The following is a 16537-nucleotide window of genomic DNA, read 5'->3' as shown; positions in this document are numbered from 1 at the left end:
GGACATTTAGAGGGCAAGTGTTCATGTTGGTTCTGATCCCTCGGCAAAAACGTGTCTGCATATCGTAACGTTAGCGTGTTAGCTAACGTTAGCATCAAACCACCTTATGGCTATGAACTTATTAGCATTAGCAGCATTAGCTATAGTAGTCCGGTTATAGGGGGGAGTTAAAGATTATGTGAGTTGTTGTGTAGAGGGCTCAGTTAATGTTAATGTTAATGCTAATGTTATAGCAACAAATTAGCCTCTTAAAATGAGCAGAGGACACCAGCTAACTCTGCCTACAGCTAACGCGGTTTGAAGCTGTAGTTAAAACTCTGGTTTTATTTTAAACTACACAACCTAAGGTAACATTGGTACCAAGCAGGCCATCCTACGATATGGGCAAGGGGGTAAATAATGCTCTAAAATTAGGTCACATTTTGCTGTGGGGATAAACTGACATGGTCATTTTCAAAGGAGTCCCTCAGTATAACTGTATGAACATAGATGCTTCAGGTACCCGCAGGTCTCCTCTTTGCAGACACGCCCATTTTATGTTAGATTCATGCACTTTGGGGTAGAAATCATGTATTTTGCATGCAGTTGTAACAGGTTTGTTATAGATTAATCAAGTTTGTCAAAATGTATTTTTATATTCCTTCAGTATTTATTTTATTTTAACAGTTGAGCCTTGAGCAAATAATCTGCTGTGCTGTGAACCCAAGTAAAAGTCGCTGTGTGGTCTCTTCAGTCTGCTGAGGTTGAGCTGAATAGATGAGGTAACACAGTACAATCATTATTTTCACCGTTCCTTAAATGACACATTTGATTATCTTTGCTTACTGTGTGTCTTAAACAGTTTGTGTGTTGCAAAAAATAGGTATGAACAGAAAGCTGTGACTATTGTAGATCCAAAGAACATCATATTATTGATCTGTGGTGATCTGAGCTCTCAGTAGTAGTCATTTATAGTAAGAAATAATTTCAGTTAGCCCATTAACAACCCTGAAATAAAGACCTGTAGGGCACAGGGTTTCTGCTAGAAAAAACTGGCACCGGACAACGTGACCGGCAGGTTTTCAATTTACCGGACAAATGTTTGAAATTCCGGTCAAATACCTATCTGAATTTATTGAGCTTAAAATGACAAATGATATGCAGGATATATAAGAATGATATCAAAGCATGTCAATTTATAATCCTTTTTATTGAAAGGTATATGCTGTATCAAATAAAATGAGTGCCGTCAATAGACTCCCGTGCGTAACTTCTAAAATAAATATTGCACAATGTGCTCTTTTAACGTGAACATAAAGAAACTGAAGGCCTGTTCTCAGATAAAACAATTTGCAAACAAAAACACATCTGGACTGGCTCATACCATTTTAATAACGCGGTGTGCTGCCAACTTGAAATAAAAAAAGGAAGTCTGTTCTCTATAATCTTATTGAAATATATATGCAATAAAACTCCATATAAACAAAATCCCTTGACATGTTTCAGGCTTTTTTAATTTTTTAATTTTTTACGCATTTTCGCTGCAGCGAAGTGTGCAGCAGCTGAATTAAAATGGAAAGTGTGCAGTGTCTCTCCACAACTTGCAATGCGCATCACTCTTGTCACCTTGTTCTCCCCGAGGCGACTTCGCTGTGCTGTTTTGATGCAGTTCTGCACACTGGAGACGGAGATCACGCAGGTCAGTTTAGCCCACTCGGAGAGATTTCGCTGAAATCCCTGTTTGAGAACTTCGCAGGCTGTTGAGAAGTTCAAGCCTCCATAACTGTCATTACAGCGATGGCGTCCCGTTGCACACAAGTGGCATCGATAAGCGGGGCTGTAGCTGCTTCCGACTCTCCTAACTTGTAAATAAAATTCAAACTGTGCTTGGAGGGAATATTTTCACCGGATGTTTTGACCGGCGGGGTTAAAAAATACCGGACTTCGGCAGATTTTACCAGTCAAATTCCGGTAATTACCAGATAACAGAAACCCAGGTAGGGCATTTAGAGAGTGTATGTGTTTCTTGGTGAAGTGACTGTAGTTTCAGTAGTAAGGTTTCTGTGCACCACATGATATTAATGTAGGATTTGCTGCAGAAACATAATAAATATAAAGTTGAAGTTTACTCAGAGCCACATTAAAAAAAAAAAAAATAATTTGTACTTTATTGTATTTCACAGAAAGAAATGTTCAGCAGGAACAGTTAAAAAAGAGATGGCCAAAAGACTGCGCTGCCCACTGAGGATGATATCAGCCAGACCCTGGCTCACCCGAGGATGACCAAAATGGTAACGCACAGTTTTTAATGTTTAGAACGATGTTTCCCCTCGCTTCACTGTTCTGGGGTGGTGGTGGGTGGGTAGAGAGAGATTCAGGTTGGGTGAGTTTAAAAACAGATATTTAGGCCCAACTTTCATGGATTTCATCATCCCTTCACCACATTCTTCTTTCCTCATATAATTCACCTGAGCAACATGCACCTCTACTCAATACAAACACAGATGCAGCTAATGTGGACAGCAACCAAGCTATTTTACAACTTGGCTGCTGTTACAGGTCCAACAAATATATCTGGGTCTAATCTGGGTCTAAGTAAGTACATTGTTTATTTTGTTGTATGTTTATTTTTCACGTGTGTATTCACACCACAGGACTTTATCATGTTTTGTTTTAAAATGCTGTATCATTAATTATTTACCCCGTACACACAAATATTCAGATCTGGGTCAGCAGGTGGCAGATCTGCTCATATCAGTCTGTGTTTCATTCATTCTTTTCATATTCAATAGTGAGTCCAACATTTGAAAATCACAAAAATGATGTTATTTCGTTCTTAAGTTCTGAATCCAACACACTTACATGAAAAGAAAACAAATAATGACTTTAAAAAATGTATGTATGAGTTCTCAAAATAGATCACATCAGGCCGATCAGATGACGTTTAAGTATAAAGACAGTGCATTAACTGCATGCAGGGAGGGAATTTCATGGCCGCCGTTGCCCCGCACTTTGGCCTTGATGCCCCGTGAAAAAAAATCTCATCGTACGGCCACAGTGGCCTCTGTGCCCCTGGCCCGGTCAGCGTAGCGAGCTTGCCTTTAATTACAGCCACCTGAGTGCACAGTAGTCACTCACAGTAACTTCAGTGAGTCCGCGGTTCGTGCAGGTGGAGTCTCATCATCACGATGATCTCACGTGAAAACCTCTCAAACAGCAGCAGCGTCTCAAAACAGAAGAAGGAAACTTACAGCACAGCGAGCGAGCTCAGCCGGTTTTGACATGATACGTAACTGACTTATGTGGTAGGATTTAGTCCGGTAAAGTGTGAAATATATTCACAGATTTGAACTTCCCGGATCAATAACTCATAAGTGAAACCTTGTTAAAACACAACTGACGGCTCTTTCCTACCGTAGTGAGGAAGACAACGAGCTACAACCGTATGTTAATCAAAACGAGCGTCTGGACATTAACTCTGGTCTGTATGGTCAGCCAGCTGTGAGACGAGGGCGCAGGGACCGTCTACAAAGTGCAACACTGAAAAGAGAAACTACAAAAATATTCAATAACTTCACTATTATTCAGAGTGTAGTGTCACCAAAATCACTCCACACATCAGTGGTCTCCTGCTGGTTATTCTACAATTTTTTGTTTGGAAAAAATGTGCTTTGCCATAATTTTGGGGAATTTCTATTGGGAGAAATATTCAATAACACTAATATTCAGTGAGGTGTCACAAAACCCACCTCACCCTAACCCTACTTAAAAAAAACTACTTTCTAATGTAACTTTAACTTGATATTGGTATTTAAAGAATGTTTTAATACACTAATCCATGTCTTATTATAAATTAGGATGTTATGGTATCAGTCTGAAAGGTAAATCAACACATTTTACTCAGTGGCCTTTGTGCCCTGTCATGTGAAGGCCAAATGGACTTGCCCCTAAAATGAGGAAATTCCCACCCTGACTGCATTCCCACTAGTAAGCTACAGTTACTCTATGTAAGCTGAGTCCAAGTTGTCTCTAAGAGTCTCTAGAGTGTGAAATATTGCACATTGCCTCAGCCTGCAATAAAACGGTGGTCAATTCATGATACTTTCTCATCTCCTAATTTTTATACTTAATAATACAATGTCAATGTTGTGTAAGAAGAATCATTAATTAAATATATGAAAGTTACACAAGACAACAATATAGAAGAATTTATGGATTTGACGCTGTGATCGGTGATCGGCAATATCGGGATCGGCAGATACTGCTTTCAGTGATCAGCCCCAAAAATCCTGATCGGTGCATCTCTATATAAAACACCACATGAAGGTTAAATAAGTGCAATGCAAAGAGTGGACATGGACTGTCCTCTCCATAACAATTCAGTAATGAGTTTATATTTGATAGTTTGCTATTATGGTATGTTCAGGGAATGTATTTGTAGTCTGGGCTTTCTGTCATTCTTGCAGGTACATCATGCACTATGGCACACGGGATGGATGGGCATCAGTTGAGAAGGTATTTGGTGAGGTGATCAAGGTCAGATAAGTCCTCATACACAAACACTGCTGAAAGACTAAAGTAATGAAATGCTCTGCATTGTTGTGCAGCTGTGTGGAACACTGTTAGACACTTCTTTAAGAAGTTTCACTGAGAAGAGAAGAGCGCCGCCTGAATAAAGTCCAACATTTACACAACAACAAAAAGGCGTCAAAGTACCGCCCACAATGTTTGATTGACAGGTTGATCTGTGTGCAGTGAAGAAATGCCACAACAATCAGCTCTCAGCAACAATGATGGAAACACAACAAGTCTGAAGGAATGAAACATACAATTTAACCCACTGACCCTAAAATGACTTCAGTCTATTTGAGTTTACTGAACTCAGCAGAGGATCCAGGATCAAGCCAAAGTCCAGCATAGAGAGGCTGAGTGAATGTGGTCTGGACTCTGTGGAGGAGAGTCATGGTGTCAGAGACGCTGTAGAAGGACAGAATACCTGCACTGTGATCCAGGTACACTCCAACTCTGGAGGACTGAGGACCTGAGACGGGAGTTTCAACACTGTTGTGATAAAATTTATAACTGTTTGTGGAACAATTTAACATCCAAGATTTGTCATTGAATCCGAAGAAACATTCATGTGAGTTCCCTGCTCTGCTGATATTCTTGTATGCGACTGCTACAATAACTGTTTCTCCTCTCCACTCCACCTCCCAGTAACAACGTCCAGTCAGACTCTCTCTACTCAGGACCTGATAAAACACAGTGAATCTGTCTGGGTGACTAGAATAAGACTGTTGTTGTCTCGTGTATGTTGCTTTTCTGTTCCCCTCAGATAATAACAGCTCTGTGTTTGCTGTGTTTGGATCCAGTGTGATTTCACGTGAATATCTTAAGAAGTCAGCTCTGGTCTCGGGCTCTGGTTGTGGGTTTGACAGTAAAACATCCACTTGAGTCTCTGTCAGTGAGATGTTGGTCCATGTCTCTCTCAGGACGTCCTGTAGTTTGTCTCTGAGCTCTGACACAGCTGCTGTCACATCCTCAAAGTACTTGAGAGGACGGATCTTGATGCTGGATGAGTGTGTAGACTCACTGAGTGCTGACAGTGAGGGGTAGTTGTGTAGAAACTGGTTGTGATCCTCTGTGTGTGAGAGCTTCTTCAGCTCAGCGTCTTTCCTCTTCAGCTCAGTGATCTCCTGCTCCAGCTTCTCCTGAAGCTCTTTGACTCGACTCACTTCAGTTTCCTGCTGGGATCTGACCTGATGCTTCACATCAGAGCGTCTTTCCTCCATGAGACGGATCAGCTGGGTGAAGATCTTCTCACTGTGCTCCACTGCTTTATCAGCAGAGCCATTGATGGCCTCCACCTCCTGTTGAAGCAGCTTCACATCTTCCTCTCTGTCCTGGATTCTCTGCTGGATGTTGTGTCGACTCCCCTCCAGCTCTCTCTGCCTCTCAGTCCTCTCTGCTGCAGCTGACACTGTGTCGTGGCCTTTATGTTCCTCCACAGGGCAGAGATAACAGATACACTGCTGATCAGTACGACAGAACATCTTCATCACCTCATCATGACGAGAGCAGATGTTCTCCTGGAGCTTCTCTGACGGCTCCACCAGCTTGTGTTTCTTTAAAGGAGCTGCTTCATAATGATGCTGGAGGTGTTTCTCACAGTAAGAGGCTGGACAGGATAAACAGGACTTGACAGCTCTCAGTTTCCTCCCAGTGCAGACATCACAGGCCACATCTTCAGGTCCAGCATAGCAGAGATCAGCAGGAGCAGCTTGGAGTCCAGTCTTCTTCAGCTCCTCCACTAAAACTGCTAACATGGTGTTTTTCAGCAGCTCAGGCCTCGGTGTGAAGCTCTTCCTGCACTGAGGGCAGCTGTGGATCCCCTTCTCATCCTCTGTGTCCCAGTGGTCTTTAATACAGTTCTTGCAGTAGCTGTGTCCACAGGGAGTAGCCACCGGATCCTTCAGTAGATCCAAACAGATGGAACAAGAGAAAGTCTCTCGGTCCAGCTGAACTGCTTTCTGCTCCATTTCACCTCTCAGTGTCAACGACCGTCTGAGCTTCACTTCCTGATAACTGAAACTAGTCTGAGCTCTGATCTCTACACGTGTGTTTGTGCAGCGAATGAGGTCTGTCAGCTCAGTTACGCCCATCCACAGACTGTAGATATGAAGGGGAGGGAACAAGGAAATATAGTGACAGAGTGGAGCTGCTGTGTGAGAGGAGGAAGAAGAGGGAGGGCTGATGGAGCTGTGAGTCACTCCAGGACGAGGAGCAGCTCTGTCAATCTGAACTTTGTTCCCTCTTTTACAACAGAGCCTCAGTTAAAACCTGCTCCACACTTGAAAACATCAAAGTTTGTAGTTGTAAAATGTTTCTTGGCTCCTCAGGCTTTGCTGATATTTCTCTGATTCTGTTCACTTTTCTTCTCCTGGTTAAAAACAGCTGACTGACAGTCGGGAGTGATCAAACTGAACTCTCATAAAGATTCAAGCTGCTGTATAATAGTTGTCTCACACAGTTAATGATCTACTTTGAAGCATTCGTGACAAAACAGTTGAGTGTCAGAATCTCATCCTGAGCCAAAGCAGCATTTCAAGCTTCAGACGTGTCGAAACAAAACTCATCACACCAGTTTTTAGTGAACTGTGACGTCATCTGTTGGTTTGGGAACGACCATTTTTAAGGCTTTTGGCCTCACAGTCGCTGTCGTCTTGATTTTTAGATCCAGAAGTGAACATATATGGACAAGGGTGGAGCTGGACGACTCAACAACTGAAGCCGAGGAGAGCAGAGAGCTTATGTATTAAACATTTGGGATTGTAAAATTAGTTTTGTCTTCACTCTTGCTTCTTAACTGTCATGGTTCATGATTCAGTGTGTTTGTGTTGTGTCTCTTGTGTCATATGTTTTGATTCTATGCCCTCTTGTGTCTCCTGTATTCCCCCTGTTGCAGTTTGTCTCCCTCTGTCTGTCAGTGTTTTCTCCTCTGTGCATCCCCCTCGTTACCTCACCTGGCCTCCTCCTTCCTCTCTCTCCTCGTCCTCTCATCAGTGTATCTCTGTATTTAAGTCTTTGTTTCCCCCTCGGTCTCGGTTGCTTCTGTCTGGTGTTGCTTCTGATATGTGATGTTCTTCCCGAGTTCCTTCTGTCTCCAGTCTCCCAGTTGTATGCGTTTCTTGGATTTAGATTTCTGGTTTTCCGATGTTTGATTTGAACTTTGTCTTTTTTCTTTGCACTTTGTTTAGCTGTTTTAGCTTCGTTTCTAATTTGCTTGTCCTTTTTGTCTCATTTTGTCTCCCTTTGTTTGTTGCACTAGTTCAGCTTTGGTTTCAATAAAGCTCGCCCTTTGTTTCCCCTGATCCTGCCTCCTGAGAGTAACTGCGTTTGGGTCCACCTCCTATTTCCCTTAACTTCGTGACAGAACGAACTGACCAGAAAATGGACCCAGCATGTACTGGCCTGGAAATAATTCAATGGTATCAGAACTTTATGACGAATCTGGAGCCCCAGCCCTGCTACCAGCCGAGGCCTCGGTCTCAACCCCGGACAAACCATCTGCTGACCCTTTCTGGGGAACCCGCCTTGCCTACAAAGTGCCCCCACCAAGAAAGCGACGTTACCATCCACGTCCTGGCTCCCTGAAGTCTGGCTCTGGAGGCCTCGCTCTAGCGGCAGCAGCCGTCTCTGCGTTTGCTGGGTCGGGTCCACTGCTGGCGTGGCTGACACCCCTGTCGATACCTGCCAGTTGTTCTCAGTCACGGCCCGATCAACTTCTCCCAGTGTTTCTCAGTCACGGCCCGGTCGACACCTGCCAGTTGTTCTCAGTCACGGCCCGGTCGAGACCTCCCAGTTGTTCTCAGTCACGGCCCGGTCAACTTCTCCCAGTGTTTCTCAGTCGGCGGCCCGGTCGACACCTGCCAGTGGTTCTCAGTCGGCGGCCCGGTCGAGACCTGCCAGTGGTTCTCAGTCGGCAGCCCGGTCGACATCGTTTGGGGGCCCTATGCAAGATGCTTTTTGGGGGCCCCTATTTTGTCAAACTACAATGGATAGATTCCTAAGCCTTTTAGGTGATCAACAAAGATGCTACAGTCTATTACATTTTAAGAGGAAAACAGGAGTCGTGAAAATCTAATTAAAATAAAACATCTTAAATTAACCCACCAAGCAAGTTGAACTGATAGAACATGATAATACAAGATAAACAATGGGGATCCTCTATATGTCAATAAATGAAACTGAATGAAGAGAAATGACTGATGAGCACTTTGTGATATTGAGGGAATATTTTGTGTATATTTCACAGGTATTACAAAGTGGACTACTTATGCTTAACTGATGATATGGTCTTAAACTATAATCTGTGTGCAGAACTAATGGTCCTATATAGTATTGTTTACTTTAAATTTACTTCAATGTGTGTTATGATTCTTTTAAATAAAACAAACTAATACATCAAAAACATAACTAAACTGTAGGAATGTAGGCAAATTTGTCCAAATTATATTGTCACAATAAATATTCTAATAAATGTGGTAAAGAAAGACGCAACTAACTCAGTAGAGTTAACAATAATCCATTCAGAGCAATAATCCACTGCCACAATAGTCCATAATAATTCACAGTAGGCCTCATATGTATGTGTGTGTTGTTTAGCACACTTCACATTAGAGACCTATGAACTGAGAACACAAAAATTGATAAATGAATCATGAAAATAATTCTAAAGTAATGTTATGTGGCAAATATTGAACAGTATATTAGGTTTATGACGGAACAGCAGCTCCACTGGACGAGGATACAGCAGACATGACAGACATCTGCCTCACAACACACCCTCCCTCCCAAATGTAATGCCAACTTATTAAAATAATAAGTAAAATAATCATTAATTAAGTCATTAACACAGACAGAATTGTCAATGACCAAGATTCAGCTTTCTTTCTTTTTATTTAGAAGTTGCCAGGGCCAATACCAGGTGAAAAACCTTAAACACAAACACAGATAGAAGGTCAGGAAAAATGTAGGGGAGACTGGGGACAGTTGCAATAAGGGAAGGTTGCAACAAGCCTCATTTCTCCAATCAGAAACATGCTAGAGTGATGACACTCACTGCACATGCTCAGTTAGACCCTCTGCCCACCAAGAAGAGAGAGGCCATATTGAGCATCTGGTCCTGCTTCTATCAAGACAAAGTTGTTTTGGAGGTATGAAAGTAGCTTTTTTCATGAGCTGTGTTTTTGTCATACTGTCCTGATCTTTTGTATGAATTAATTCAAACCTACCTAGTTTGAATCACTATGTTGACTATCAAATGACATGGTTTACATGTGTCAGTGTCAATGTGGCTAGCTAGCACATGGTGTTTTGTCATGACTGATACCATGAGGACGGCTGCAACTGTCCCCATGCTAATTAAGCTAGTCATATCAAAACAGACCACACAACCGTATTTTTGAAGATTTTTAGTTCAAAATAGGCACAATTCATGTATTTCATTGCTTATGATGAACAGAACAGGCAACCATAATGAGAAACTAATGCTAATGATAAACAAAATAATTCCCCAAATAACTTGTGGAGCAAACATGAGAAATTAGTTATTGTTGTATGTTGTATGTGTCATATAAACTTGTCATATAGTGATTAAATAATAATCTGTACAGAGGAAGGCAAAAAAGAATAGAAGAAAAGCAAACCACAAAGAAAAGTGTGAAGAAAACCAAAGAAAAAGAAGAGAGAAGAATCAGACTCTGAAGGGGAAGAAGATGTCTGCATCGTCTGCCTGGAAAGTTTCTCCAAATCCAGGGAAGTGTGGCTGCAGTGCTGGATGTGCAAGTCCTGGACACATAAAGATTGCACACCTGGGGCTGATGTCTACACAAGTCACAGCTGTGACTCCAAATGACTGAATTACCTTTTTTTTTAAATTCTCTCTGTGAGCCAGCAGAAATGTTCTGGGTTCTACAGAATTGTTCAGGAGCTGGTGGAATTGTTCACAAGGCAGCAGATTTTTTGGGGACAGGTGAGTGTTGCCCTCTTATTTTCTAAACATTGTTGTGCCTTTAATAAAACTTAAAGTCAAAGTTTATATTCATCAGAGATTTAAAACAATGTGAATTTTGTTCACTAAAACAGTTCACTGTCTGTTCACATGTTTAATAAATGTTTTTTGTGTTGCAAATTATTCCATTCTTTTTGTCCCTAAATGATATATTGAGTTTTTATAGCTTCGGTAACATCTGCACATTGACTCGAGGTAGGCCTATGTTTTACACAAAACAAAACTTATTAAATACCTTAATATTGTATACTGTGCTTATTTAGACAAAAAGCAGAAGATAATTAGTGAAATTTAATGTTTTTTTGATATGTTGCAACCGTCCCTGATCCGTGTTGCAACTGTCCCCAGGTTTGGGGTCAGTTGCAACGTCTGAATTCCTCTATTCAAATAAATATTGTGATTGATATGTTATGTGTAGCCATCTTTAAATGGTATGGGCCTTTAGCAGACAGATGTAGGTTTAATATGTAAAGATTTGGTGAGCCTAGTCCAAATAGTCTCTGAGTAACTGAGATTGATGTAAAAAGTGTTGCAACTGTCCCCAGTCTCCCCTAACCCAAGAAACCATAATCAATCAACATAACCCAAAATCAAATACTTAATTTTTTTTAAAGTACAAGAAATTAATCTTGAAAATAAGTGGAAAATACCCATACTTAAACACCCAAAATGAATTAAATACATTTTAAAGCAGTATTTGATGATGATTTTAACCTTACAAACTTTGTCAGCTTTTAACTTCCGTAAATACACACATCATTATTTATCAACTTACTTTTAGCTTCAATACACCACGTTATTAACTGTGTTTTCAACCCACTTGTTATTAAATATAGAACATCTTAACTTGCATTTTAATCACATAACTTATTCAACACTTTACATTTTAACCTGCATTTCATCACATAATTAGTCCACAGCCCACAGTGCAGGCAGCACAGACACATAACTGAAAGCTCACCGGCTCCTTCTTCCTTCTTTGAACCAAACTTTAGTCCTGCAGTCTCTTTTTCCCAAGTCCAGACTCTCCAACCATTTCTCTCACACGCTGCTCACTCCTCATTGTCCTGTGAGCGAGTGCCTCCAAACATCTTGATGACCAGATCACCTTCACCTGGTTCCTTCAATCAGCTGCCTGCAGGCTGGGAGACGTACCCATACCTGATGCACTCAGACAGACATGGGCGCGGCCTGCAGCTCAACTCAACACACATTAATTCATAAAGAAGGTAAAGAACTAACAGATTGTGCCTCATATCGCCCAATATCTTTATTAAATGTAGATCATAAATTACTCACTTCAATTCTTGCAAAATTACACAAATCCATTATTCCTAACATTATAAATGGACAGAGAATTTAAACCAACTTTGAGTGACAATACTTTTAAAAACTGTTTAAGTAAAGGCTTGACTGATATAATCAGATAGTTACAGATAAAGGAACAGAGATTTTAGAGAACTTATCAAAACTATATAACCTACTGAAATCAGACTTTTATTAATATTTACAAGTGAGAAGTTTCCTTGTGGAAGAAATATGACTACATAAAACAGTGAAGGACAAACACCCTTTAATAACTTGTATATTAAACATATCAGTAAAGTCTGTTAAAGCACTCTTGTTCAGTGATTTCATGATCAGATTCACTTCATCCACACAATCAGTGTGTTGGAGCAGAATCTCAGCTATGTACAAGCAAATAATGAAGCATCTCCTTATTGATTATGATCATGTGAAGTGAAGTCATCAGGAGCAGCGAGAGCCTCCGTGGCTGAACAGACACAGGAAGGAGCGCCGCCTGAAGAAAGTCCAACATTTACACAACAACAAGAAGGCGGCAAAGTACCGCCCACAATGTTTGATTGACAGGTTGATCTGTGTGCAGTGAAGAAATGCCACAACAATCAGCTCTCAGCAACAATGATGGAAACACAACAAGTCTGAAGGAATGAAACACACAATTTAACCCACTGACCCTGAAATGACTTCAGACTATTTGAGTTTACTGAACTCAGCAGTGGAGTCAGAACCATAAACCCAAACTCCAGCATAGAGAGGCTGAGTGAATGTGGTCTGGACTCTGTGGAGGAGAGTCATGGTGTCAGAGACGCTGTAGAAGGACAGAATACCTGCACTGTGATCCAGGTACACTCCAACTCTGGAGGACCGAGGACCTGAGACGGGAGTTTGGACACTGTTGTGATAAAAGTTATAACTGTTTGTGTCCCAATATAACATCCAAGATTTGTCATTAAATCCAAATAAACATTCCTCTGAGTTCCCTGCTCTGCTGATATTCTTGTATGCGACTGCTACACTAACTCCTCCTCTCCACTCCACCTCCCAGTAACAACGTCCAGTCAGACTCTCTCTACTCAGGACCTGATAATACCAGTCAGTGAATCTGTCTGGGTGACTAGAATAAGACTGTTGTTGACCTGTAAATGTTGCTTTTCTGTTCCCCTCAGATAATAACAGCCATGTGTTTGCTGTGTTTGGATCCAGTGTGATTTCACGTGAATATCTTAAGAAGTCAGCTCTGGTCTCGGGCTCTGGTTGTGGGTTTGACAGTAAAACATCCACTTGAGTCTCTGTCAGTGAGATGTTGGTCCATGTCTCTCTCAGGACGTCCTGTAGTTTGTCTCTGAGCTCTGACACAGCTGCTGTCACATCCTCAAAGTACTTGAGAGGACGGATCTTGATGCTGGATGAGTGTGTAGACTCACTGAGTGCTGACAGTGAGGGGTAGTTGTGTAGAAACTGGTTGTGATCCTCTGTGTGTGAGAGCTTCTTCAGCTCAGCGTCTTTCCTCTTCAGCTCAGTGATCTCCTGCTCCAGCTTCTCCTGAAGCTCTTTGACTCGACTCACTTCAGTTTCCTGCTGGGATCTGACCTGCTGCTTCACATCAGAGCGTCTTTCCTCCATGAGACGGATCAGCTGGGTGAAGATCTTCTCACTGTGCTCCACTGCTTCATCAGCAGAGCCATTGATGGCCTCCACCTCCTGTTGAAGCAGCTTCACATCTTCCTCTCTGTCCTGGATTCTCTGCTGGATGTTGTGTCGACTCCCCTCCAGCTCTCTCTGCCTCTCAGTCCTCTCTGCTGCAGCTGACACTGTGTCGTGGCCTTTATGTTCGTCCATGGAGCACAAAATACAGATACACTGCTGATCAGTACGGCAGAAAATCTTCATCACCTCATCATGACGAGAGCAGATGTTCTCCTGGAGCTTCTCTGACGGCTCCACCAGCTTGTGTTTTCCATAAGCAGGGATTTCAAAGTGAGGCTGGAGGTGTTTCTCACAGAAAGAAACCATACAGACCGAACATGACTTGACTGCTCTCAGTTTCCTCCCAGTGCAGACATCACAGGCCACATCTTCAGGTCCAGCATAGCAGAGATCAGCAGGAGCAGCTTGGAGTCCAGTCTTCTTCAGCTCCTCCACTAAAACTGCTAACATGGTGTTTTTCAGCAGCTCAGGCCTCGGTGTGAAGCTCTTCCTGCACTGAGGGCAGCTGTGGATCCCCTTCTCATCCTCTGTGTCCCAGTGGTCTTTAATACAGTTCTTGCAGTAGCTGTGTCCACAGGGAATAGTCACCGGATCCTTCAGTAGATCCAAACAGATGGAACAAGAGAAAGTCTCTCGGTCCAGCTGAACTGCTTTCTGCTCCATTTCACCTCTCAGTGTCAACGACCGTCTGAGCTTCACTTCCTGATAACTGAAACTAGTATGAGCTCTGATCTGAACACGTGTGTTTGTGCAGCGAATGAGGTCTGTCAGCTCAGTTACGCCCATCCACAGACTGTAGATATGAAGGGGAGGGAACAAGGAAATATAGTGACAGAGTGGAGCTGCTGTGTGAGAGGAGGAAGAAGAGGGAGGGCTGATGGAGCTGTGAGTCACTCCAGGACGAGGAGCAGCTCTGTCAATCTGAACTTTGTTCCCTCTTTTACAACAGAGCCTCAGTTAAAACCTGCTCCACACTTGAAAACATCAAAGTTTGTAGTTGTAAAATGTTTCTTGGCTCCTCAGGCTTTGCTGATATTTCTCTGATTCTGTTCACTTTTCTTCTCCTGGTTAAAAACAGCTGACTGACAGTCGGGAGTGATCAAACTGAACCAAGGGCGTAACCATGGTATAGATATCGGGGGGGGTCCAAATGAGAGCCCTTCCCCCAAATTTAGTTTTTTAAAGTACATTTCCCACAATTCTATGATATTTTATATATCAAAATTTGCACATTTAGATATTTTGAGGACAACATTGACCATTTGAATTCACATATAAAGGAATATCCTGTGAAATTGCATGGATTCCTACAGAATCAATATAAAGCTTCTCTTTAAATTCCCATTAAGTGAAAATCAACGTTTTTATCTCAAAGGTTTTGCTCTATATCTCACCTAGATGTCAGTATCAGGCCCAATGTTACTAGTTTTATTTACTGTTGACATGTAGGCCTATGTTAAAACTAATGTCATCATGATGTTTAAGTTCTCATTCAGATTTCTCACCTGATCATCTGTATCTCCAGAGCATGTCCCTGCCTGGCCACTGCTTTCTCTCTGTGTCTCTGTGCTGCTTACACTGTGACCAGATACCATTATTTTACCAGAAGAACAATGGCTGAACTTGATGATCATTTTAATTTTATACATTGATTTTTCTGCTTGTGTTACTAGTTTATCTGCTTTAGCTAAATAGTAAGTGCATAAATAACAGTGTAGAATGTACAGCAGTGTAGCCCCTTTCACACATGCACTGCTATTCTGAACTGACCTGGACATTACCTGGAGGAGCTGCATGTGTAACAAATGAGAACAGGGATGAGTTGATGTCGGAGATTTTCTTCATTGAAAAGAAGGTTTTAAGCTCCAACAAATAGCTTTAAATTACTTAAATTAACACCTACATGGCATTAATGCAAGAATATGAATGTACTCCTGTCACATAACTCCACTTACATGACAACTTGACTTGAAAAAGAAGTCAATCTTCTGCTGCCTCTACCTTTTTGGCATTCCTAATCATGCTGAATAATATCAAAATCAGTCAGTTACCATTAACTTTACCTGGCTTACCTGGCTTGGCCTAATCCATCTGGCTTGCTTAATATTAGCTAACATGCCACGAAGCAAGACAGAGTTATTTATAGACAAAGTTCTGCATTATTAACTAGTTAACTGGCAGCTCCTAGCATGTAATTGTTTACTTTCCCGGGCGGCCGGGACTAGTGGGTTTGGTCAAATTGTTGTGATTGACTTGATGGCTGTCAATCACTGTAACTTGACCATTGGGTTTTCATGTATGGGGGAGTGACTCAGCTACTGAGGTGCGCTCCATTTCAGTATGCTGTTACAACGCGAGGGCGGGCAAACGGTTTAATACCTTAGGATGGGAGCAACCAAGTTTACAATTGGGAGAGGGGGGTTCACATACTTGTGTTTTCCTTAAAACAGAAATAAATTGAAAATAAATAAGAAATAACGAGACAGATCTTTTGACAGGGTTTATAAAAGAGTGCATATTTAACATATTTTCTTCTGTATATTGGGAGAGACAGATTGCCATTTTCTCAATAATGGCGGGACACGACCCCCCCAAAGAATATGTAGTTACGCCCATGACTATGTTGAGGTCTCACCTGTAAGTCCACCTGGCCTCTCCCTGATGCAGCACACTAATGAAATAACACATGATGCCAGCCTGACATTAACTTTGTACGATGCATTACCTGCTGTACATAAGCAGTCAAACATATGCAGTAAAACATTTAGTATAGCACCATGTCAAACTTACCTGTAGCCCTGAATCTTCCCTATATGAGCTACAACCTGTCCGGGGTTCCTCTGTCACCTGATCAATAAAATAGTGATTCTATGAGCAGTGACACAGCACGACTCAAACCTCCAAGGAGATCAGTAGTATTCACTAGGGCTACTTTTAACATTACAACTAGCTAACACTTCAAATTAAATGAAC

The 16537-nt window shown here is 41.8% G+C and overlaps 1 protein-coding gene across 1 annotated transcript; it reads right to left on the bottom strand.

Moving 5' to 3' along the window:
* Positions 1-4699: 4699 nt before the first annotated feature.
* LOC115581738 (uncharacterized) lies at positions 4700-14227 on the bottom strand. The gene is made up of 3 exons (XM_030417057.1): positions 12549-14227; positions 8653-8665; positions 4700-6518 (listed from the first exon to the last, which is right to left on the bottom strand). The coding sequence occupies exons 1-3, from the start codon at positions 14225-14227 to the stop codon at positions 4842-4844; spliced, it is 3369 nt and encodes a 1122-aa protein (XP_030272917.1). The 3' UTR covers positions 4700-4841.
* Between the last annotated feature and the right edge of the window lie 2310 nt (positions 14228-16537).

This window comes from Sparus aurata, chromosome 5 (assembly GCF_900880675.1).
Source record: "Sparus aurata chromosome 5, fSpaAur1.1, whole genome shotgun sequence".
Lineage (NCBI taxonomy): Eukaryota > Metazoa > Chordata > Actinopteri > Spariformes > Sparidae > Sparus > Sparus aurata.
The sequence above is the reverse complement of the archived record's forward strand: the minus strand, read 5'-3'. Positions and strand labels throughout refer to the sequence as shown.

What these genes read in the sequence shown, in the direction of transcription:
- LOC115581738 (XM_030417057.1), bottom strand. Translation starts at nt 14,227, where the DNA reads ATGGAGCAGAAAGCAGTTCAGCTGGACCGAGAGACTTTCTCTTGTTCC.